Below are 25807 nucleotides of genomic sequence, written 5' to 3'. Positions count from 1 at the left end.
TTAAGGTAAATGACTCTTGTAATCTGTGGCAAGTCACCTTGATCATTCCTCTTCCCATTATCTACTAATTCAGTGATACAAATAAAAAATTTCTTTAAAGTATTCCCTAGGAATTTTTTTAGGTAGCAAAATCTTTGTTGATATTATTATGTTTTCTGAAATTATTTATTAATGATTCACTTTTTACCAATTCCCTATTAGCTCTTGATTCTGGAAGGAGTTAAGTATCAAGGCTTAAGTACTTAACTGAGTTTCAAAGGAGATACATACCCAGTTATGTCCACATTGCTTTCCCAGGAAAGAAAGTTGACATCAGAACTTTTGTTTGGCTTGAGAAGAACAGATGAGCTTTATTCACAATGAAATTGTTCAAGTATATACTTGAGGCAAGATGTTAGCATAATACAAATGACTTGCGAACTCACCAAACATTGGATACATTAACACTGTGAATCCCTTTGAAGTTAGCACCATGAAATTTAAGAGAATTTATAAATCAATACTTAGAATAAATAACCTCTTTTCATTGCATCTCTGGTGTTCATACTATTTTTAGTAGGAGATAGTTGAAATGTTTTCTAACTGCACTCAATTTGTTCTAGATCATAGAAGTTTGCTTTATTTAATATGGAGACAATTTACTGATTATCTGTTGCCTCTTTTGACCTGTTTTCTTTCTCCTGTGTCTGGCAAATACAGGACTAGAACTAAAGCACTACTGGACTTTAGAGGAGTTAGGAAAGCCTCACCATAATGGTTACATATTATAGCTTTCTATGCTAGGCACTGAAGCCAACTTGCATAAATTCTATTTTAAAAGTATTTAAACAAAACATATCTAACCTGTTTCCTACAGTTCAAGGTATTGTCAAATTATTCTGCATGCCATTAAAGTGCAAATATTATTGTTTGATTTATTGCGAGCTATTTGCTACCTGGAAAATCCATGGGACCTTTAAGATTATTATTTTTTAATGACTATTATCTCAGTTACTGACTCTAAGACTGGGGGACAATTTGTCCTTAAGATTATTATCTGAAAATCCCCATTCTACATAAAATGAAAATGGAAAAAGGGAAGCATGGTAATTATTCCTTTTTTATTTTTTCTTTGAAATTACTATGGCTAAGGAAGCTAAAAGAGTAATGGGATGTGTGTATATATGTGTGTGCATGTTTATATTTACATTGTTTTAATAAATACCAAACACATAGCTGCTATGCAAGAAATACCCTTATAATGCATTTACCAATATTTGGTGGATAATCTTTTGGTTTTTGTAGGTTTTTAACACCTAAGTTGAAAATTTACTATTCCTTTCATTCATAATCCAATTTAATTTTAATTTAAATATTTTATTCTCCTTGATAATTTTTATGGGAACAAAGTAATTGGCTCTGTTAGACCCATAATGATACTAATAAATAGTTCTTTTTGTGTTGATCAACCACTCCTGAGCATGAAGATACCTTGAAGTGTGGTTTATGTATCCAGTATGAGTTCATTTAAGAAAACAGAATTTTTTCCCAGAAGCTATTACTTACAGATGGCTTCTTGGTTAAGGGTGAAGGTTTGCCCTTACTTCCCCTTATCTTTGTTGGAATCATGTTTGTTTGTTTTGTGTTTAATAAAGGGAGAGAATATAAAGTTAATTAGATAGGGTGAGGAGAGAGGACCTGGGAAGAGTTTGATGGGGGAAATATGATCAAAACATATTGTATGGGAGTCTACAAACACCCATGGTTTGAATACACTGCCATGCATACTGAATATTAATGTATGTTAGACCATTATTAGGGATAATACTTTTAAAGCCTTAATTTTATCTTGTATAGTAAACACGCTGCTTTTTTCATAACAAAATGAAAAATTCTTCATTAATGTTACTGCTATTTACTGCCATCATCTTTAGGAAAGTCTTATGCTGTAAAATTTGAGTTACTTTTTAAATATATCTATTCTCTTTTAAACTAATTTAGAACTGCAAGAAAGCTAAGTAGTTAATGTAGAATTTCCAAGGTCCTGTATGTTTTTCTTTAGAAATCAAGCAATTTGTGTTTTACTATAACTTTTCTCTATTCTCATCTCTCATGCATTTCAGAATTAGAGAGAGATATTTTTTACCACATTTTGAGAATACAGTTTTACAGAAAGCTCTTGTTTTACCATCTTCTTAAATGACGCTTGTAATGAGTCTTTCTTTTTCCTGCACCCCAGCTCCCAAATAGTGACATGGAAACTTCTTATTAATTGTAAATGCTTGGCCTATCTCTTAGGCTTGTTCACAACTAATTCTTACAACTTAAGTTAGCCCATTTGTATTATTCTATATTCTATCGCATGTCATTGCCTATCTTCCATCTTAAACCTCCTGTTTCCATGTCTCTTGACTTCATCTCCTTTCTTCTTTGCAGAGTCCTTTTTGTCTGTGAGGTTCCACCTAACCTCTTTCTTGCCTAGCTATCAAACATTCAGCTCTTTCTTAAACCAATCCCAGCAACATACCTTCACACAGTGTACAAATGTCCCACAATAGACTCAGACAGACATCTTGTAGACATGTGTCACAGCAGACTCTTTCCTTCCATGTCTAGAATGTCAGAATTCTAATTAAATGCTTTTACATATTTTGGGCAAATTAGAAAGTGACCAAAAGTTTTATTGTCACATCACAGCTGAGCAAATCACATTGTCCTTGGTCAAAGTTATATAAATTTGTATAGATCATTTAGCCAGTTAAAAATATGTTTTATTAGAAAGTCATTGGCTAAAAGGAATTTCTCAAATTTATAGTTTCTATCTGTAGATAGAAAAGTAAAATATGTATTTCTCAGATGTTATGTCTGCATTTTAAAATTTTATTAAAATCCCCATAGAAAAATGTGATTTTCAATTCCATATTACAATTGGCAGTGTAAAAGAGTTTGAGGTATCATAATTTTAACTGTGATTCAACATGTCACTTGAAATATTTAAAAAACAGCCAAGTAAGTGTAAAAATTCAGCTCCATACTGCAAAAATCCAACATATTGATTATCCTTATTCCTCTCCACTTTTAACCTCCAGGATATTGTAGATAGCAATCGCTGATAGACATTACAAAACTACCTAAACAGTAAAGAATGCATAGTAACAAATACAACCATTTCAACAATAATTTGTGTCTTTTGGAGAGAAAAAGTTTGGATTGATTTATACAATCTTAGGCATCATAATCAAGATGTGAAATTCAGTCTCAGTAAGGTTACTACATAATCTTCCACCCCATGCTCAGTACCACCTTCATTTTGCTTATTATACTGTGTGCACAGGTCTGGGCTCTTCTTTTTGGGGATTCTCATGTCCTATTCAACTGTAAAGTAACATGTGCTCTTCTTCTTTTTATAGTACAGTCAATCATGTGAGCTTTGGAAATATGATCACTCATTTTCATAATGAAACTATTGAACAAAAACATACTATTCACAAAAGGAAATTAAAGCAGTACAGTCTTGACAAAAACAACAACAAAAACCAAACCAAACCAAAACAAAACAAAACAAACAAACAAAAAAAAAAAAACTCGAAGAAACAAAACAAAAACATAGTAGCTGATTCACAAGCAAATACAAAAGGAGTTCTGGGTCACCACTTACTGTATTTTCTCTCTTTTACCACTCACACAGGATGATGTAGACTGTATGACTTGGTATTGGCAACTTTGGTCAGGATCAGCTGTACCAATTATCAGGGGGAAACCAACCTGAGCCTCTAAGGCAGAGTCATTGATGTTTCATCTGCTTAGCTCTGAAAATGGTGTTGCACCTCTATCTTCTGGGCTGTCACTATGATTTTATTGTTTTCAAAAGTCTGCCCTCATTTCTGAAATCTGAGGCTGTTCCTGACCCAATGGAATATTTAATTTCCATTTAAAAAGATGTTTCCTCTTCTTTTGCTCTTTTGTTGTGGTAGCTGTGAGCATGGTTCACCAAATATGATGATGTTTCTTTTCTATTTAATGTACAGTAATAAATTTTCAAATACACCAAAGAGTACAGTTGTATATCATTAAAGAGAATTTGTTGAGATTTACTAAATCTGAAAGGCAGTTGGATAAGAATGTTTATTTTTTTAGCCTCTAACTTGCTAGTGTTTCTCTGAGATGAAAGTTTAAAAATGCTGATATTGATTTGTATTTGATAGAGATATAAAGATTTGGAATGAATTTATTCGGTTAATTTACTATAAAGAAGAAGGATAGAACATCTTGTCGACCTTCTCACTAGGTTACTCAGCTGTGATTTACATCTTGTTCTGTGGAAGAAACCATTGCTTCAGACCACTGAGCCCTGTACCTCCCATACGCCTGTGAGGTGACCTTCGTGCTTGGTGACCTGGTTGCCAAGATTTAGAGAAATTCCAGGAGCTTATTTAACAGACTCTACACTACATTTGTTAGCAAATAGACTTTTGGGAATTCTATAGGCTTCAGTGAACCCTACAGTTCTAACCCATTTATGTCATGATACAGACATTGTAAAAAAAAAAAAATTCCTCTTTTATGAAAAGCACACACACACACACACACACACACACACACATTTTAGTACTACTCTGAATATTTCAGAAAATATGTGTAGAAGGCTGAAGCGCAATAGTATGTAGAAAGTAAAACAAGTTCTTAATACTTATTTTCGTATAGTTCATGATCTAGGAAATATAGTTCTCAAAATTGTTTCTTTAAAGATGAAAATGGGAAGAATCAAAATTAATTCATTCAGTAAGTTGCTCATGTAGGAACAGTTGTGTAGTCCCCATGAAGAATATTTAAAATTTACTATATTGTGTTGTTAATTTGCATTTTAAAAAATGTTAGTAGTTTCACAACACCCCCACAGAGAATCATTGCATTCCAGATTGACTTATTTTTAAAATCATGAATTAAAGGTGTCATTTCCCTCTTCCATTAACTTGGACACATATTAACATATTTAGTTTTACATGGTCAGAGTACAATCCACAAGACATTGTCCAGGCTCTCTTTTTTTCCTCCCACTATTCTCCCTGAGCTGTCCTTAGTAACACGTAAAAGCAGATTGGGTGAGATCAAAATAAAAATCAGAAACTCCCTGTAGCTCTTCCAAAAATATCTTTCACTTCACAGATGAACAGAATCTTCAGAAAAGGAGAAAAATGGTGTTTGTGTAAAAATTTCTAGCAAGTGATGAGAGAAATCTTTGAAGTTCTTGAAACTGTGTCTTCTTAAGTATTCTATCATGTGCCTGTGAGAGTTTCTGCCCATTCTCATAGGGAGATGATTTCCTTCAAGTATTTTCTTTGCCTATCATGTTTCTGTTTTATAAGTCTGAGCATTCTTTGTAGCAAAGTACAGAGTGATATTCCTGAAAGCATTTCTCATCTGCATCTTTGTTTCTTGGTTTCTTATTTTTGAATAAGGAAGGATTTATACACAAAACTGTAACATTTACTTACAAAGATGTTTTGTATCCTTAATAGAATAGAATGTTTTATTGTTATACTTTAGATTCATTATTATATCAAGCATGTAGACTTTTGATTATTTAAATTTTCTAGCTGTTAAACTACAAACATTTCCAGAAAGTATTCTAATAAAAAGAAAAATAAGCAAACAAAAAGTACTTGGCTATCAATCACAGTATACTACAATTTTACTTCTGTGTGGACAAGGCTTGAGATTCAAGATGTTAGGTGGACATTCTTAAAGTATGTCCCATTTTTGATTTTCAACTTTAAAAGGCCAAAAGCAATAAGCATTCAGGTGAAACTATAGTGAATCACATTTATCTCTTCCAAGACCAGTGACATGACCTATATATGGTGTGTTGGTTTTATTCTTTTTTTGAGATTAGAATATAATTATAACATTTCTCTGTTCTCTTTCCCTTATGCTATTCCTCCCATAGTCTGTCTCTGCTATCCTTCAAATTCATAATCTCTTTTTTATTAATTATTGCAAACATATATATATATGTATATATATATATATATATATATATATATTCCTAAATGTGTAATCAACTCATATAATGAGCTCATATAATGCTGAATGTATACATGAGGTATAATTCTTACTCATGATCTTTGGCAGTGATAACAAGCCACACCACCCATCAGCCACAATATTACCAGAGTATAATCAACATATAATGAACACTATATTCTATTATTAAATTAGCACGCATTGCAAATTGCATATTTTTATACTTATGATAGGCTCATCAGATGTAACCTCATCATAAGTTGGAGGATACTCCTCATTGGTTCAAGGTAACAATTACTTATTGGAGTTACTTTATATCACTTTAAAATTATCTTACTGTTTTGCTTCCATTTTAAAAAAAAAAATCCTTTTTTTTCTGCTTAATATTTCAGTATAGTTTAAGTTATTCTGAAGCAAGTGCCCTGTAACTCACTTCCTCTGTTACCTTTTTGTTTGTTTGTTTCTTTTCTTGAGAAAGTGCCTTCCCTTGTAGTCCTAGGTAGGCTAGTGCTCATTTTGTATCTCAGATTGATCAGAACAGTTAAAGCAGATCATAGCTAAGCATGGTGGCAGGCATCATACATGTACAAAATAATAACATTTGCAAGTCTGGGCCAGGAAATTTACTAATTTTAAGGTTGCCTAGAAACAAAATAATACTATATCTCAAAAATACCAAATTAACTTAGACAGTTCTGGTATATGCCTATAACTCTAGCACTTGGGAGACAGAGGCAGGCAGATCTCTGAGTTCAAAGCCAGCCTGGTTTACAGAGCAAGTTCCAGACCCAGACAGCCAGGGCCACTCAGAGAAAAGCTGTCTCATCCCCCTAAAAATAAATAAAAATAAATAAATAAATAAATAAATAAGCAAGCAAAAACCACAAAACATCAGATGAATGAGTGGCTGGATGCATGAAAAACAAATGAAGTAGTGATTCAGCATGCTGATTGTGAATATGACATGTGCATTTCTCTGATCTAGAACTATTGGCAATGAAATAAATTAATCATCTTAATATTTTGGTACTAAATTTTTATTACAGATCACACAAATGAGAAACTATAAGTTATTCAGTTAGATAAGCATAAAGGGAATGTATTTTATGGAAAGCAATAGATGGGAAAGATATTTATAACTAGGTAAGTTAATGGAAGGAAGGAAAGAAGGAAGAAAGGAAAGAAGGAAGGAAGGATGACAAAGCACTCATTGAGAAAGAGACATGTAAATGAAAGACTAGAAGAACAAGTGAGTCACATGGATTTCTTCTGGAAGAGAATTAAGACTACCTGGCCATAAGGTTCAATTGTATCTGACAGTTTGTGTAACAAAACAGACCAACATTGCTGAAATGAAATGAATAAAAATAGAAGTCATCAGTGTACAGTCACAGTCTTGTCATCATGTTCTTCTTCCTCTCTTTCTTCTTCACCTTACTTGCTTTTTAAGATTTATTTATTTTATATTATGTATACGCATTTACTCTGTATATATGAAAGCATACCCCGTGCATTTCTGGTGCCCACAGTGCCACTATCTTGTATTAGATTCCTGGGAAATGGAGTTACATTGGCAGTGAGATGTCATGTTGGTACTGAGAATAGAACCCAGGTCTTCTGAAAAAGTAGCTAGTAGTACTCTTAACCACTGAGCAATCTTTTCAGCCTAAGGGTACAGTTATTTATATGTATGTTTACTTCACTTTAGTTTTAGTTTTTAAGACAGAGTTCCTCAGTGTAACCTTGGTTGTCCTGGAACTTGCTATGTAGACCAGGCTGGCCTCAAACTCAGCAACCTGCCTGCCTCTATCTCCCAAGTGCATTGATTAAAGTTGTGTGCCACCACTGTCCAACTAGAGTACAAGTCTTAGAGCACTCTATAATCCCTTACAAGGACTTTCAATTAATTTTTTCTTTATTTAGATCTGAGACACTATAGGCTTAAGTAAGATGAGTTGCATTATCCATTTCTCTCTATATTTTTCTCTCTTACAAACACACACACACACACACACACACACACACACACACACACACACACGGATAGACAGCCACATCGAGAGAATTTTGCTATTTAATTCAGGCTGGCCTCCAACTTGAAATTATTCTGCTTCTAAATCTTAGATATTTTGTTTAAGAGCAATGGGAATCAAATGTTTCAAAACTGAGTATTTATAAGGCATTTTATGTATCATGCACATACTATAAGTTGGGACATGATATTAATAAGATGGATGCCATCTTCATTCTCCAGGTATCCAGGGGATTTAAAAATCTTTGTTACAAATAAGTAAGTTGTATAGTGCTCTTAAGCCCAAAATTGTTAAAATGTAATGCTTGTTTATCACTTTCCAATATCATACTATCACTTTTATTTCATTGATCACTTGAAAGGAATTCTTCAAATTTTTTAACATTATTTATATTTTTGATCATGGACTTCCTTGAAATACTGTCATGACAAACTGTTAAAAACAAGGATATTTTTATGCTTACATCTTTAGAAGGATTAATGTCTGTTGCCTCCATACTGATAATATTTAACTAACAATCATCAATGTGTATATGACACACGTGTGTGTGTTAGCCTAGTATCATATACACATTGATGATGGCTGTTGATGTTTTCCCATCTAGACAGCACTAAGGGTGAGTTAATCACCAGGCTTTATTGTTCTGTTTGAGTCTTATGTACTTTTTCTGCTGACATTTTAAAATCTGTTATTCTTTTCTCAGCACTCTGCATGGGGCTTCTGAAGGGTCTACAGAGGCACCAAGTAAATACATTTCTAATAATACAACCACCAGGCAAACAAAAGGGGGAGTTTTCAGTTTCCTCCTCTATTTTTCTTTAATGCTTTAGGTCTTTCGGATACATTTGAGGAGGTATTGTACCTTCCATTTTCCCATCACAGGAGGCTGCTGTGTGTAACACCAGGACTTGATACTTCCGCAGTCTCTTTCCTTTGAGGAAAAAAGGAGAGCAAATAGCTCTCTGTTCTGGGAGCCAGGCAGCACCAATCACTCTCCGCTCACAAACTACAGAAGTCATTTAAGCTATCAGAGACCCAGAGCTATTTTAGCAATATCCTTAGGAGAACCAAGCCATTAAAACAAAGCTTCATCTAGTTTCCTTTCATGATTTGTGCTTTTCCCGAGAAACGGAGTCAACTTGGACAGGAATATTTCAAACATATTTCAGTCAGTTCTAGGGGAGGTCTTCATGAAATAACAACAGTGTAACTACATCTGTCAGGAGGAAAATACTTTGATTCATAAGATTCAGACTCTGGAATAATGACTCACTTCTAGCAACTCTCATATTCACACTATTGAGTTGAAGAAAAAATAAAATAGAAAGCATATTAACTAATATTAATATTTGCAATCTGGCTATTTTAATGTAGAAGATACAGTGGTGTTTATTTCCCTTGGAAAGTATATATGAAAAGCTGGAGAGATGGCTCAGTGTTTAAGAACATATATTGCTCTTGTAGAGGACCCAAGTATTATTCCTAGAATATATGTTGGGTTGCTCACAACTGCCGTACTTCAGTACTGAGTGTATCTGATGCTTCTGGCTTCCTCTGGCACTGGTAATCATGTGTACTAACAAAACTACATATATGACCACTATAGACAAAAATGGCTACTCACAATGTAAAATGAAGCTGTTCAATCTAATGTCTTATATATTTCCTTTACAGTTTTTTCATAAGTGATACACTATGCAAGTCCTCTGGCTGGTTGCTTTATTTAAAAAAAAAACAGATTTTTGAGAATTATCTTATGTCAGTCTAATAATTTTCACTTGTTTAGAATTACATAAATTATGCAAACTTTTTAAAATTAATAATTTACTTTTCATTTACAGGTAGAAATTATGTATTTATGACTTTTTAGGAACCCAAGAAATAATGCACAGACTACTCTTGATATTATTCCTCAGTTCAAGTTACTGTTTTGACAAGTCACTATAAACTCTAAAGCAATTATATATGAATATAAATCCCATAGATATCCTCATTACCTGATAGCTTTCTACTAAATATGTAGGATATATGTAGCTACTCAACAAAATTACTAAAAGTTTTTATCAAAATTCATACTTTTATAAAGTCAATTGGAAAATTATGATGAATATTTAGAGTATAGCACTTATAAATTTCATATACATATAAAAGTGTTGATGATTCAACAAGCCAGTTGAGGCACTAATTTCCTTTTTTTTATGCATATAGAGTATTTTTTATTTAATTTTATATAACAAAGTCCAATTAAATGAAAACAAACATTTATACACAATATTTGGGAATTTGGGCGTAGTTCTTTCCAAACTACTTCCTGCTGGTAAGGGGCGCTGTCTTGGGGGATTCAAAGAAGATTCAGATATCCTAGCTGTAGTCTGTAGGGCTGTTTTGTCCAGCTGTTTGGAATGTAGGATCAGCTTGTACTCTGTTTCAGGCGGTCTGGTGTGATCAAACCACATTAGTCTGGAAGGAATCCACATCTTTTCATTTTCTGTGGAAACAAAAATAGAAATACTTTTCCCCAGTAACTTGTTCTTCAACTTAAATTTTGGAGTCAAAGCGTTTTTTTTTTTTTTTTTTTTTTTTTTTTATTATTATTATTATTATTTTACATGTGGATCCCAGTTCCCTCTCCCTCCCTCCCTCCCCCCAAGCCCTCCCTCCCTCCTTCCCTCCCTTTTGCCCTCTCTACCCTCTCCCATGCACTCTAAACACCCTCCCCTCCCAACCCCTCCACCACAATACAATATGTAGGGGAATGCCATCCAGTTGGGGTCATGTAGATCTGACAGGTCCTGTGAAGTAGGGACTAGGGCTTCTCTCCTATCTCTAGAATAAGGCAGTTATCCCTCCATGGGGGATATGTTTGCAAAGTCCTTTTGTGCACCAGGGATACATCCTGGCTCCACTGTCTGAGGTCTCTTAGACTGCTCAGACCTTCTGGCTGAGACCCATATTCAGGGGGGTCCGAGTCAGACCCCTGTTGGCTTCCCAGCTATCAGTCTAGTGGCCCTTAGCTCCTCCTTGTTCAGGTAAGCTGTCTCTATGTACTTCTACCGCATGGTCTTGTCCTCTCCATCTGCTTCTGGGTTCTAGTTTGACTCAGTGTTTATGTATGGGTGTTTGCTCCTGTTTTCAACAGGCATTAGTTGAGGACTCCATGGAGAAGTTAGTTGTTGATCTCACTCTCCCGGAAGGGCATTTATGATAGCCTTTCCACGGAAGCTGAGATTGTTAGTTGGGAGCAGTCTTGTAGTTCCCTCGACCTTTCTTTGTGTTCAACTTTATCTTCAAACCAATATTGGCTCCCTCTTTTATGTTCTCTCTCTCTGTCTCTGTCTCTCTCTCTCTTTCCTATTTTCCATTCCTAACCAGGCTCAATCCTCCTGGTCGCACATGCCTTCCTCTCCTCCCTCTCATTTTCTCCTACTTCTCTCTCCATTAGCTGTCCTCCCCCACTATACCTGAGGTCTGGGGGACTTGTCCCTTCCCAGTTCTGTAAGGGACTTTATATGAATCTCTTAGAATACACCTTGTATCCTAGTTCCTCTGGTGATGTGAATTATAGGCTGATGATCATTTGATCTAGGTCTAAAATCCATATATGAGTGAGTACATACTGTGTTCCTCTTTTTGTGACTGGGTTACCTCATTCAGGATGGTTTCTTCAAGTGCCATCCCCTTGCCTGTGAATTTCAAGATGCCATTATTTTTTTCTGCAGAGTAGTATTCCATTGTGTAGATGTGCCACATCTTCATTAACCATTCTTCAATTGAAGGGCATCTAGGTTGCTTCCAGGTTCTTGCTATTACAAATAGGAGGCACTAATTTCCTAAATGTGCACCTTATAGTTTTGAATAGGGTATTCTACAACATGAATTGAATTTAAAAAAATGGTTCAAAAAAGCAATGTTGATTAAAAATCTACAGTTTTACCTTGAAGTCTTTGGCAAGAGTCACATTGATCGCCTTCAGTTATTTATATCCTGGAAATACATGAACTAAGAATGTAGTCAATGAATTTTATTGACAGCCCTGGATCTCCAAGTGTTTTACTTCTTGGGAAAAAAGACAAAAGACTTTTAATTATGGAACAGAAAACCCAAGTGATTCAATTTTCATATTTTTTTGTGAGTATGGGAGATATTTAGTGTTTTCTTTAAATCATGCACCCTGAACACAGAATGGAATACTATTTATGCACAAAGGCAACTTGTGGTCCCTCTTTTTTGTCTCCAGCATAGCGATGCAGTCCATGATCTTCTTCTGGATGTGATCACGTGGGTTGGAATCTTGCTGTCCCTCGTTTGTCTCCTGATTTGCATCTTTACATTCTGCTTCTTCCGTGGGCTCCAGAGTGACCGTAACACTATCCACAAGAACCTCTGCATCAGCCTATTTGTGGCAGAACTGCTCTTCCTGATTGGAATCAACAGAACGGACCAACCAGTAAGCTCTTATATTGCTGCTAACAAAGGCTACCTATGACTTCCAGATTTCCAGGACAGCAGAGGGAAAGAGCTTATTCAAAAGTGCCCTTTCTTCTTTTTTCCGTTCATAGACAGTGACTTTCACATCTTACTCTGCTATTTATTTTCCATAGCTATTGCCATAAAGACAGAGTGAACATTATAGATGGCATGTACATTTCTTTTTATTTCTATATTACAACAGTCTCTGGTCTTTCATACAGTGTAGTGATTGTCTACATAACTCCTGCTTGCACGACTGCATGGCTTTTGTCATCTGTAGCTCCTACCCAAGTAATGCATTTTTGACCATTGATGAAGGGTTAGTGACACATCATTATTACTGAAAGTCCATGGTTCATAATTTACCTTAGAATTCATTCTGAGTGTTATGTGGACACACCTAAATACATACGCTCTTTCAAAATAGTATATGCAGTATGTTTCATTGTCTTGAAAAATCTCTGCAATTCTTTTTTTTTTTAATCCCCATGTCTTTACCAAACCACGACATTCATTTTTTTCTTTTTATGTTCTCTAAATATTGGGATCATATACTATATAACTTTACTGAACTGATTCTTTTCTTTTGCTAATATATACTTAGCTTTCTCACATGATACTTTATGACCTGATAGCTCTTTTCTTTTTAACACTGAATAATATTCCTTTGTTGAGATACTACAGTTTATATATCTGTACATTTTGTTTGTTCCTAATTTTTGACAATTTTGAATAAAGCTGCTATCAACATTTTATGTTTTTGTGGCTTTTTGATGTTTTTACTTTGTTTTGTTTTTTTTTATCTTTTTTTTTCTTTAAATAATTGCCAAGAAAAACCCAAACAAACAAAATAGTGTTGTTAATTGGTCCAGTGGTAAGGAACATTGCCACACTCATTCCAAAGTTTTACCCATGGTTTTCTGACTTCGCACTATTAATGGTCAAGGAATGCATTTGTTCAGAAATTTGAAGAATCTCAAAACTGGAGCTGCATTGAAAAGAAAATCTTCAGTTTGTAGTTTTCAAAATACTTGGGAGTGCAATAAATAATTCACTCACTTAATGTTGTTCTCCAGTAGGTGTTCATATGCATGATGTACTATATAATAAAATGCACTTGCATTCAAGACTCTTATTATGTATTCATGATTAATGATGCAAAGGATACAATTATGGTGAATATCTTTTTAATTGGTTAGCATATACTTAATGTGATAGCTTTTCTCAAAAATGCAAAATATGAATAAGCAATCAAAGTACACATTTTCTTCCTAAAAACTAAAGCCTTATGATTATAACATTTTATAGTTCAGATTCTAAATTTAAATCTGCAAATGAACAATTGTGTGGGGTTTTTTTGTGTGGAAAATAGTCTATTCTTAATTAACCTCCAATTCAAATACTTTTACATTCTTTTGTGTAGAAATAATAATTGAAGTTTAATTCCCTGGTGTTAATGTGTTACGATAAAGTTCACTAGGCAATGGATACTGCACCAAACCACTGTCTGGTAGACAACATAGAGACTGATATAAAAATATGTAGGGAGAATGTTAGTTAGTAAAATGTCCATCTTTATCACTAGTTAGATATCTTTTTTTGAATTGTACATCATCTTCAGAACCTGGTTTCCCTCTAATCTCTCTGACATTTAACGTCTTCATTCCTCCTTCATCCTTCTAATACATGACTTACTCATTGTGTCTCTAGAGACCATGATCATCCATCAGTGAATCTGTCATAATTTTATGCTTTGTTTGTTTGTTTTATGTTTGTTGACCTTAGATGGTGGAAGAAACAGATTTAAGTCAGGAATTCGTGTCAAATGAAACAAGCACAAAGCTGTGAAAATTATCATTGGGGACCTGATAGATGACCCAGTAGAGTTAGTTTATAATACTTTAGGGAGAAATACATGGCTGCCCTTAATCTGAATAATGTTATCTAGACTAATATCTAGTGCAGTAACCTAAAAAAATTAGAGAGAGTCTGAGAGAGAAAACATTTCTTAATCATTGAGTTTTTGAAAGGATGCATTCATTTTTATTTTATGTGCCTGAGATTTTGCTTTCCTTTCTGCGCTCCCCATGCATGCCGAGCACTCATGGAGACAGGAAGAAGGCTTTGGACCCTCTGCAACTAGAGTTCCAAATGATATGAACCCTGTGTGTGTACTGGGAACCCAGGGCATATATTCTGCAGGAGCAGCAAGTGTTCTTAACCACCCAGCCATCTCTCCAGTCCTGAACACTACATTTGAACTGGACCCATTTTTGCCTCAATGCAGAGTTAACATTCCAACACTGCTTGGCCTTGCCTAAAGCAGGGAATAAATTATCAGCAATTCTTAATAACAATCTCATTAGAAGATTACTACTAATTAATGCCATTACTTGATATCATTTGATTTAAAAAAATGCTTGTTTTCTTTGGTTTTAGTGTTTCTCTTTCATTTAATAGAAGATATTGAGGAAAGTGTGGCTCAGTGGTAGAGTTGTTGTCTAATGCCTTATGTTTTATTGCCATACTGCAAACAATAAATAATAAAGCCAAAACTGATATATTAGTCTATGTTCAGAAGAAACTAGAAATATTAACTTTAAAATTATTCTGTTTTTCTTTTTGTCTTTCTTTGTTTTTCCTTCTTTCTTCTTTCCTCCCATCTTCCTTTTTAAATTTTCATGCAGTCTTCCTCTCTAGCTCAGGCTACTGTTGATTCAATTGTCCCAGCCTATAGAGCCCTGGAGTCAGGAGTACACACAATCACATTTGGATTTAAATATTTAATATTCTTTAGTTTTAACTATAAAGATTTAAAATTTTAAACTAATCTCAGTAGTAATTATCCCTGGGCTCTTAATAGATTTTTTTCCCATAAATGTTATGATTTTCCTTATTTTAATGTGGCATGAGCCATAAGTTGCAATTAAAATAAAAGGCAGTTTTCAAGTCAGTTATATTTAATTCATTTCACTGTTTATACTCTGTGAGTCTTATCCAGGTCACTCTGTTGCAGTCCAATATTATAATTGCTGAGTAGACATTCATTCATGTTAGTTTTGTGTCGGGCAATTGATCTACACGTTTGTTCCGCGACTGAAGCCCGTGTTCCTTTTCTTAGATCGCCTGTGCGGTGTTTGCAGCCCTTTTGCATTTCTTCTTTTTGGCGGCCTTCACCTGGATGTTTCTGGAAGGGGTGCAGCTATATATCATGCTGGTGGAGGTTTTTGAAAGCGAGCATTCCCGCAGGAAGTACTTTTATCTGGTCGGCTATGGGATGCCTGCACTCATTGTGGCAGTGTCAGCTGCGGTGGACTATAGGAGCTACGGGACAGACAAAGTGTGAGTTCAATGGCTGTTTGCTGGCTCTCTTCTCTGCTTCTTTTTAGATCTACGCAAGGTAAAAGCTTTGGAATCTCTCACCGTGGATTTGCCCTCGCAGCATTCACTAAAGGAACCTTACAAGTAACTGAGAGTATATTTCAGTGTATGACTGGATATTTGCTATGAGGTTTAAAAAAAAAATCATGAAACTCCGATGCTACTTAGAGCTGCATGTTTCTATATCGTAACATCTAGCAATTGTAAGAATGATAATTTCATACTATTTTTTTGGAGCAGCTCCTGACACTCTTGATTTCTATTCGTGTGATGTCAGTGCTAGGCCTGGATTGGTTTTTATACTGTCAGGAAACCTGAAGGAACAGGAAGAGTTTGCGTCATCTCCTCTTTTTTCTTTCCTTTCTATGTTATGATTGAAGTATAGTAATACAGTTTGCTTTCAATACATCTTTAAATTGTAGAAGCATGTTTATAGAGATGTGCAGCACTTAAGAAAGACATATGGGCTGGAAATTGGAGATGGGCAGATTGTGAATTCGAGGCCTGCCTGGTCAACAGAGTAAGTTCCAAGGCAGGTTCCAAAGCTACAGAGAAACCCTGTCTTGAAAAACAAAACAAAACAAAAAAAAAAAAAAAATCAAAAAAACAAAGCAACAGTATCTATACAGCAGGTTGGCCCAAGGCACTTGGGAGGCAGAGGCAGGCATATTTCTGAGTTGGATGCCAGCCTGGTCTACAGAGGTAATGCCATGGCAGCTAGGGTTACAAAGAGAAACTGTCTCAAAAACACCAAAACAACAACAACAAACAAAACAATAGCAGCAGCAACAACAACAAAGGAAGGAAGGAAGGAAGGAAGGAAGGAAGGAAGGAAGGAAGGAAGGAAGAAAAGAGTGAAAAAGAAAAAGGTATTGGAGGTGCTAAGATGCTTCTGCAGTTCAGAGCACTGACTGATTTCCAGAGGATGCTGATTCAGTTCTCAGCATCCACATGCTTGCTCACAGCTGTCTGTAACTTCAGTTCCAGGGACTCTGATACCCTCACATGTACAGGCAAAATGCCACGTAAAAATTAACAATCTTTTTTTTTTTTAAGAAAAAAAAGACATTCAGTTAATGATAACTGAAATTCCAAATAAGGAAATAAGTTATGAATGTTTCACTAGAAAAAGCAGGAAGAACTCCTGGTGGATAACCAGTGCTTACATTTTTAGGTGTATACTAAGGCGGGAGAATAAAAGCAGAGAACAGTAAGCCCTTGCAACAGAACGCTGCCACTGAGGGTCAAGGACAGTGATGCTAAGTTCCATATTAGCTTTTCAGAATCAGTGGTGATTTATGTCAGAGATAACTGAAGTAGGTTAAGCATCACAGAGAAATCACTTGATCTTTGCCACAGACATCTCAAGGCAGCACTAGAGGCACAAGCCAAATAGGAGGGTGTAAGAATTACATTAGCACAGTCTTCAGATATTATCTGTATCCCGAAGTAATTTCATTGAGAATATTGGTTTAATCAAAGTAATGGAGGAATTTTGAAAACGATGTCAGGTGAGCTGGGGCAGGAAGGGGAGTGGTCATCATCTGTGGGAGAATGCCTGCTTAGCATGCAAAAACATATACATGTAGAAGGACTTTGTTAAGTATGAAATCTTAAGAATATACAGTCTGAGAGGGATGAAGTTGACATGAAATTAATGAAAAGAAAAATGGTTATTTCTCATCTATATTCAGAGCACATAGGCTGAATGAGAGAAAAGATCCCAGGGTGATAAAAAAAAAAAAAAGAAAGAAAGAAAGAATAAAAGAAAAGAAAGCATAAAACTAAACCTAGCATTAGAAAGACTAATTAAATGTGTGGAAAGTCATTGTTTTTAAATTCACTACTCCCGTGGTTAAATTGTACAGATGAGCAAAATCAAGCGCATTCATTCTGACTTGTTTGTCATTATAGACATAGATGTAAGCAGACAGCTGATAAACCGTCAGATTTCATTCAAATGGAGTTGAGCTTATTTTTGTGATAGGGAAATAACCTTTGTCTTTTTTGGTAAGGGAAGGAAGAATGAGTATGGTAGACATCTAAGTGTTGAACATTTCTACCAAGCATAAGATGCTGACTTTCTGTGGAATGAAGTGGTTAAGAGGACAAGAGTTTTGAAAAGCTTTGAGAAGAGAATGATGGAAAATGTGTTAAAGAGCCAATTACACATTAATAAAAAGGTTTGAGGCAGCAGTGAAGGCTCGGGTTAGGTTAGATAACATCAATTGTACAGAAGTTAATAAGCCAGATTTCAAGACTTTCTACCAGCCATCAGAAGCCTCAACATGCTGGCAGTAAAGCAGTTTGCTTCCCAGAAGTGGACATTCATATAGAGGGAATGACACAATGAAAACACCAGAATTACTGAACACAAGGTTAAAATAGAGCATGTGGTGCCCAGACATCAACAATACAGATGATTTTATTTCTGGTGTGTTCTTTTTTAATATGGTGACAGGCTATGTTATCAGTGTCTATGTAACAATTATTTTCAAATTTGATGTCGTAAATTTCAGTCAAATCAAATCTGAATTCATTCTGTCAGTATCAATAACAACTGTGGGATCAGACTATGATTAGAAACATGGTATCCAACTTTGCTTCTAAAGATGTCTTAGGAGAGTGGCATTAAATTCATCATTAACTCTCTTTATTCTTCTTAAATAATGTCCTTATTGATATAACTCACAATATTACTTTGATGTATATTCTTCAATTCTTTTAATATGTTCCCAATGCAGTGCACTCATCATCACTAATTTTTGAGTATTTCCATCAGCCTACAAAAAAGCCTATTAGCTTCCACTGCCCCTGGATTACAGAATTCTGCATTTTAATTAATACATTCTTCCCCTAAGAGGTTAAGATGAATTATATAATTATAAGAGACCTTACACTGTTTCCAATATTGTTCTTTAAACAGTCCCATCTTGGTTGCTGGATGTCTCTGCTTTCCTTTTTGTTTTTCTTCAATATTTATCTTTTCTCCAGAGTTATTTGCAAATTTCCCATTACTGAACTGAGTCAAGTTATTTGCTTTGTGTTTCAGTCATTTGTTTTGAAACAAATGTCATTATCTGGACTGTAGAAATCTGTCTTAGAATCAATAATGTACGGCCCCTAGTGACTTTGTTAAAGCTTTGGCCATCATTGCTTTAATTTGGTGCCCCACGACTGGTAGGTCTCGTTCACTGACATTATTACTCTGAGGGAATAGAGGGTAATTTATTTCCCAGACATGATTCTAAACATTCCTTAATTGCTACGTTATACAATTATGATTTTCCCAACCAAAGCAACAGAGATAGATGGACCAAGATAAGTGTAAGAGAAGGAAAGAAGAGAGAAAAATCTGTTCAAATTCTATCCCTGGCAGGCAGAAAGCATTTTAATGTTTAATTTACATTTAAAGATTGTTCACAATGATGACTCCAGGATCTATGGGGATAATATATTTAACTACTACTTTGGGGAAGTGCATTGAACCCAATATAAGCCTAGGAATGTTTTTCTCATTAAGGAACCAAGTGTTGAATAGAGAATTGTTACTTCATGATAGAGATTTACTCCAGAAGCAGGCATGAATGTGTCATGTTCCCATTTGGGCTTAATCAAGATCTCTTCTTAAAGAAAATCATAATCAGTGGATCTTATTCATTTTTTAAATTTTTTTTCTTGTCTGGTGTTGGGAATTGACCTTGGATCATTACTTTTTAGGCAATCACTCAATCACTGAGATATATCCATAGCCAAGGCATTGGATTTTGACTCAAATTGTAAGACTTCTGTATTTTATAACTTGGTCTTTATTATCTTCTGATCTTCTGTCTTTTTTTTCACATTTCTGTAAATGTGTAATTGTTTTTGATTGCTTTTATTTGATTCCAGAAGATGATCCGACTTTCCAAGTTCTTGCTAATTATGTAGCATTTTTCTTTCTTGTGAAATAATGCAGCAAAAGAAATTATTAGAAGTTATCAGAAATACTTTGGTTACGAAATGGCTAGAACTATTAACTGAACTGGCAGAAGATATATAATGAAGAAAACTTTTTTTCCTTTTTTGTTTTCTTTTTTTTTTTTTTTTTTTTTTTTTGTTCCCCAAGTACCTTTTACTTAAGTTTCAGGCTACATTGATTTATAAAAACAAAGTGTGGCTAGTCTAACATAAACTCCAGTTGCCAAGAAATCAAAGCTATTGTGAGCTGTGTTATGAATCTCTGCAAAGCAAATGTTTAAGTCTTGGAAATTTCATGATTCTTAACGTCTATTCTAATTTAATATTTAAAGTATATCCAAAATAATTCCATTTAGTGTATTATGCTGTAACTGTAATTTACCTAAATAATGGATTTCTTCCCTTCTTTTATTGTATTTCATCATTTCATTATAGTGATAATGAGGTGTTACATCTGAAATCTTTAATAACAGCTGCATATGTTTCAAAGGAAAGACTCATACTGATGGTAGATGATGAATTCAGAGATAAAATTTTCTTGTAGGCTAAATAAATGTTATTTTGATACAGATAGAGATAGCTATCATATTCCATCTGGCTGATGGAGTATGATGTGTTTTTCTATGAAATTTTATTAGGCTGTTGAATTTATTATGTACAGAGCACACACTCATGAACAAAGCATACATAATTTGATCTTAAGATGTTGTTTAGTTTGCCATCAATTTGCAATGCTTATAAAGGAGCCATTATCATCTGATGTTTGTATAACAAAATCTTTTAATCTAATTGACATATACTCAAAAATACACTCACAATAACAATCGGACAAAATAGCATGGCATTTTTAACAATCTATTTAAATAACCAAAGCTCTTAATAAGTAGCCCTCTGCTAGTGCATCACAAATCTGGATTGCACTGTTAATAATGAGCATATATTTGATTTTTGCAACTGATCTATTTTGCTTTTCTTCTTTTGGACAATCAGTGAAGCTGTCCATGAGATACTGTCAGAACACAATTATAATGAACATTAACATTTTGAAATTCCATTCTAAATACTTTTGTTTTATGACCTGAGTCAAATCAGTTCATTTAAAATTTATTAAAAATCACACAAATATGAACAGTTTAAACAATGAAAAGTCTAAATAGCTTTAGTTGTTTCTTTGGACCTTTATCATAATCTCAAGTGTACAACCAAAGGGACAGTTTGCATCCTGAGTGGGTTTGAAGGAAGAGTAAAAAATGAGTAACAGAAAGAAGGGCACTAGAATGGAGTAAAGCTAGACAGTAGTCTAAGAAATTAATTAAGGGCTGAAAAATTGATATAGGACTTTTAAGTACATGAATTAAATTAAGAACATTCATAGCCAATCTGAAATACATGAATAGTGAAGAAAGCCAAGCTCTTAAAAATAATGGAGAGCACATTGTAATCTGAAAATCACTATAAAGCCATCTACTAATCCACATTCATCTCCACAGCTCACTGCCTTAAAAAAGTTATAAAGTTGTAGTCTATGTTAACTAAAATTACCAAATTTATTCAGTATATCAAATAACTTGTGTAAGCATTTAGATAGAAGAGAAATTACTAATTACTGTAAAAAATATACATTATAATATTTTCTAATTGTATTATAATTTTACCAAAGAAAGAGACTTGAGGAGCATTGAGTCTGACAGTATCTGATAGTTCTCTTCACAAGTTTATTTTTATAAATGTGTTTACAGCTTCTAATCACCAATTTCCTCTCAGAAAACTGTGTTGTCACCAGTAGTATCCTGCTGAAATTATAGTACATCACAAAGCAGTCTTCTCAATGAATATGTCATTAGTTCCTGTGTCTGTGGGACATATGAAATAGTATAGCCAATGATGAAATACTTTTCAGTGATGTAAAAAGGTAATACTCATACAGTGTGTAGATGGAGAATACTTATATAAGCTTAAATATTGTTTTATTAACATCTATTAGCATACTTTCTATGAATATATATTCAAGACTAAAGTTTTTTTTATTATTATGTTCTTACCAAGGAGTCCTCTCACTGGAATGAAACTATCATCATATGTGACAATACTAAGTTAACATTCAGTTTTCTAGGGAGATTTTTATTTATTTCTGAATTGTATCAGACTTTAAGGGAACACTATCCTGTTATTTTTAGAATGCAATGAAATATAACAAAAGCAATACTCTGTACTTATTATTGAATAAAAAGAAATTTTAAATGTCCACAGATGTCACTTCACATCTAGTGGTCACTATATAATTTAGAATGTCTACATTCTCTATGGTGGGAGTATTAAAAGAGTTAATAATAAAAGTTAAGGATGTAGAATTAGAGCCATTCAAAATGTTAAACATTGTTCTTTTATGGTTAAGTATGGAGCTGGGTGCCAGAGTCCCAGTATTTGGTAGGCTGAGGCAGGATGGATAATGAGGCATGAATTTGAGATCAGCCTTATCAAAACTGGAAAGTTAGTTCTTTTCACAGTATCAATCTAATCATAGTTAACAAATGACCCAGATAAACATAGATCCACGTAAAAACCTGTATCATTGTTTTGGCTAACTAAACAGTGGAGACCTACAATATTTATCAACAGATAAAAATACAAAATGTGATATAGCTTTATGACTAAATATTATTCAGAATGAAACAAAATAGTACTGACTGATAAAGAATGAATAAACATTAAAAAATTTTCAGAGACATATACTACAAAAGAATATATATACTCTAATCTATTTATATGAAATATGTAGAATAGGCAAATATTAAAACAAATCACAGTAGTTGCTATATAATAAAGAGGATTTGGGATGTTGCAAACAGGATAAAAAAAGAACCACACATAATGTGAGTTTTGATGGACAAAAAATATGATTATTCTGATAATTTTACAACTCTTAAATATATTTAAAATAATCAAATATGTGAATTATTTATAAATCACTGCATTTAGCCATTCAATATTACAAAATAATTCATTTTCAAGAGATGACATTTAAATAATTCTGATATTTTCCAAAGCCAACATTTAATATGTATGCATTATATATAGCATGTAGACTTGTTATCTATTTATTGAGAATACATATTAGTTAAATAATTTGCAACTTTATTTTAACATGTATCTTTTTCCTCTTGTAGAGACCTAGATTTTAGGTGAGTAAATAAAATTCAGACTCCACTACTAGACTGTAAAGTGAGAGTTGTTACAAAGACTTATACAAGGCAACTATGACACTCAATTTGTGGTTATATTTGATATTTTCCTTAGGTCATTTTGTAGCCTGAATTCTAATTGCTATTAATAATAAAAACACAAGAGACGGACATTGGAGTTAAAGCTAAAGATCAGAAAAGTAAAGCAGGATCAGAAAAGTAAAGCAGCCAGACATTACAGAGTTCTCAACTGTACCAGTGCTTATACCAAAGGGGCTATTCTGTCCTCAGACTGAATCTCTCTCTACCAAACCTCAGACTACATTGAGCTCCCATCTTCTTCCATTTTATATTCCTTTCTAGTGCTGAGATTAAAGGCATGGGGTCCCAAGTGCTGAATCACTTTTGTGTGAGCTCTCTTTCAATGTTAGACAGGATCAGTTTTGGATAGGTCAGAATAGCCTTAAATTAATAGAGATCCATCTACCTCTGTCCACCAAGTGCTGGAATTAAAGGTGTGTGCCACCACTGCCTGGCCTCTATGGCTGACTAGTGTGGCTGCTAGGATAAAAGGTGTGTACCACCACTGCCTGGCTAGCTTTGCCTGATCTTGAGGCAAGTTTTATTTGTTATATCATAAACAACATATCATCACACCATTTAGTCTATGATTTTGCAACTCAATGAAGCAAATAGCATTGGTAATCTATACTTCTTCATGAAACTTCGGATGCTATTCAGATGTATGTTTGGGTAATAAATTATACCAGTAACAAAATGCAACACCTCAAAGCAGCTTGATGTCACTATTCTTCAGATCGTGGATGAGGAGACCCAGTTTGCTGGTGTCACTGGTTCAAAATATTATAGATGCAGTTGAAGTGATGGTTGTATCTCTGGGTTGCTGGCCTTGATGTTTTTCTCTAAATACAGAACTATACCTTTTAAGGATGGGCTATGAGAATAAAATAATTATTTGTAGTTCAATACATGAAGAGGAGAATTTTTAGCTGTACTATTCTTTGTTGTGTTATTTAAGGAACATGAGAAATATTCTTTCATTTTTCTCTTTTCTGAGCTTACAGGAAGGTAGTTATTGTTGAATAGATAATTGGCTTTTTAAGTGAACATGATATCAACTTCTTTACTAATAATTTTAATGATGTGTCCTACATTTTGGAGAACAATTCTAGAGAAAAATAAAAATGTGTTTTTGTGGCTTAGCACTCAGTCTTTGGAGTGTTGAAACCAATAAAATTATATCAGTGCAATAAGACTTCATCTTGTAAATAGCAATATGTTATTACCTTTTGAAAACTAATACAATGAACAAATTTTAATGGTACATTTGTGTTTCATTAATGAAACAAAAGACGAGACACATGTGGCACATGAAAAGTGCTCCTTTAAATTTTTGAATGTATTTAGTATTGAACAAGAAAGGTAATATGGCCAGGATGAGTTTTCTTTTCACCTGTAGGTCATGTCTTTTCTTTTAGTTCTTCTAAAAGCACAATTCAGAGATTATGCACAATGGACTGAATATCCTTTCAAAATACAAAACTGAGGTGTTTTGAAAATTAAAACAAATATAGCCTAACAAAATTACAGTTTTGCTACGTAAATAATGTTGCTTTGTATATCTGTGGTTTTTAGATAAACTGTTGTTTTAGAAGTAGATTTAACTGTTTATAAACTGAACTATTTGTATTTGGTGTGATAAAATATTCTTTTAGCATTTGTCTCGTGAATTGGCTCTGATCACCTCTTACCTAGATGTTCTTGTATTTTATCTCAATAGCATCGGGTCAGAGTTTAGAATACTGTGGGGTGGGGCCAACACAGGTAAAGCATGAATAGCTTTATAATATCGTTCTTCACATTAAAGTCGAGGATAATGCTTTTAACATTGGCACAGTGAATAGAGCAGGAACCATGCACATTTTGAAGGTGGGTAATGGGAAAGAAATGAAAATCGGAAAGCTTTGCAAAAGGCAGCTTGCAGCCAAAAACAACAGCAGGTATGGCCATATGGCAATCAAATTAGAAAAGGCATTCTTACCACACAGATTCCAGAGGCTAGTAAAGCACAGACAGCATGATGGAGGGATGATTTACTCAGTGCGTGTTGAGTTTCACACTGCCTTTCCCACTGTTCTTTAGGGAGGGAATTTAAATAATTTTGAACATGTAGATACTGAAGAATTCTTTTAAGGATAAAACTAGCACCTCATTTTCCTTCTACATTTAAAGGAGATTGTTAGCCAAACAGATATTTTGAAACAAAGCATTTGTTAAGCTGATATTTCTAAAGAAATCAAGCTTGGTAAGGATAAAGTTAATGTCATTGTGTTATTTAAATACAATATGTGAAGATATTAAAATTTTAAATCAACCTTAATCCAAGAAACTCACTCATAAAGTGATTAAAGTTATATCTGTTTTTATACCTATAAAAACTTATTTTTAGAATATCATGAAGCACATTTTTTTCATATACTAAAAATTAGTTGCTGAAAATGTGCTTTAGTTCTTAGATGATCTCTCAAAAATTTTGTGAGCTATAAATGGACTATTCTATTATCAATCACTTTTTAATGTATTATTAGTGTTGTTTTATGTTGCTATAACTTGAAAAAATTTAAGAAAGAGACATGGAAAGAGAGAGGTGAGGGATGTATATGATATAATCTGGAAAATTCCACTTTGTCTTTTATTGCTTTGAGCCTAAAGGGAAATCTAGTCTTTGAAAAGACCCTAAAGATACTTATGGAAATT

General features: G+C 34.0%; 1 protein-coding gene across 29 annotated transcripts in view; it reads left to right on the top strand.

The window, feature by feature from the left end:
* The window catches only part of Adgrl3 (adhesion G protein-coupled receptor L3), a 734924-nt gene that overhangs the window by 622232 nt on the left and 86885 nt on the right, over window positions 1-25807 (top strand). For all 29 annotated transcript variants that reach the window (XM_051198505.1, XM_051198478.1, XM_051198481.1 and 26 more), the window contains 2 exons: window positions 12274-12483; window positions 15628-15848. In XM_051198505.1, coding sequence (XP_051054462.1) covers window positions 12274-12483; window positions 15628-15848 — 431 coding nt within the window. The remainder of the gene's footprint in view (window positions 1-12273; window positions 12484-15627; window positions 15849-25807) is intronic.

The sequence above is a fragment of the Phodopus roborovskii genome, unplaced genomic scaffold (genome assembly GCF_943737965.1).
Source record: "Phodopus roborovskii unplaced genomic scaffold, PHOROB, whole genome shotgun sequence".
NCBI classification, from domain to species: domain Eukaryota; kingdom Metazoa; phylum Chordata; class Mammalia; order Rodentia; family Cricetidae; genus Phodopus; species Phodopus roborovskii.
The sequence above is the reverse complement of the archived record's forward strand: the minus strand, read 5'-3'. Positions and strand labels throughout refer to the sequence as shown.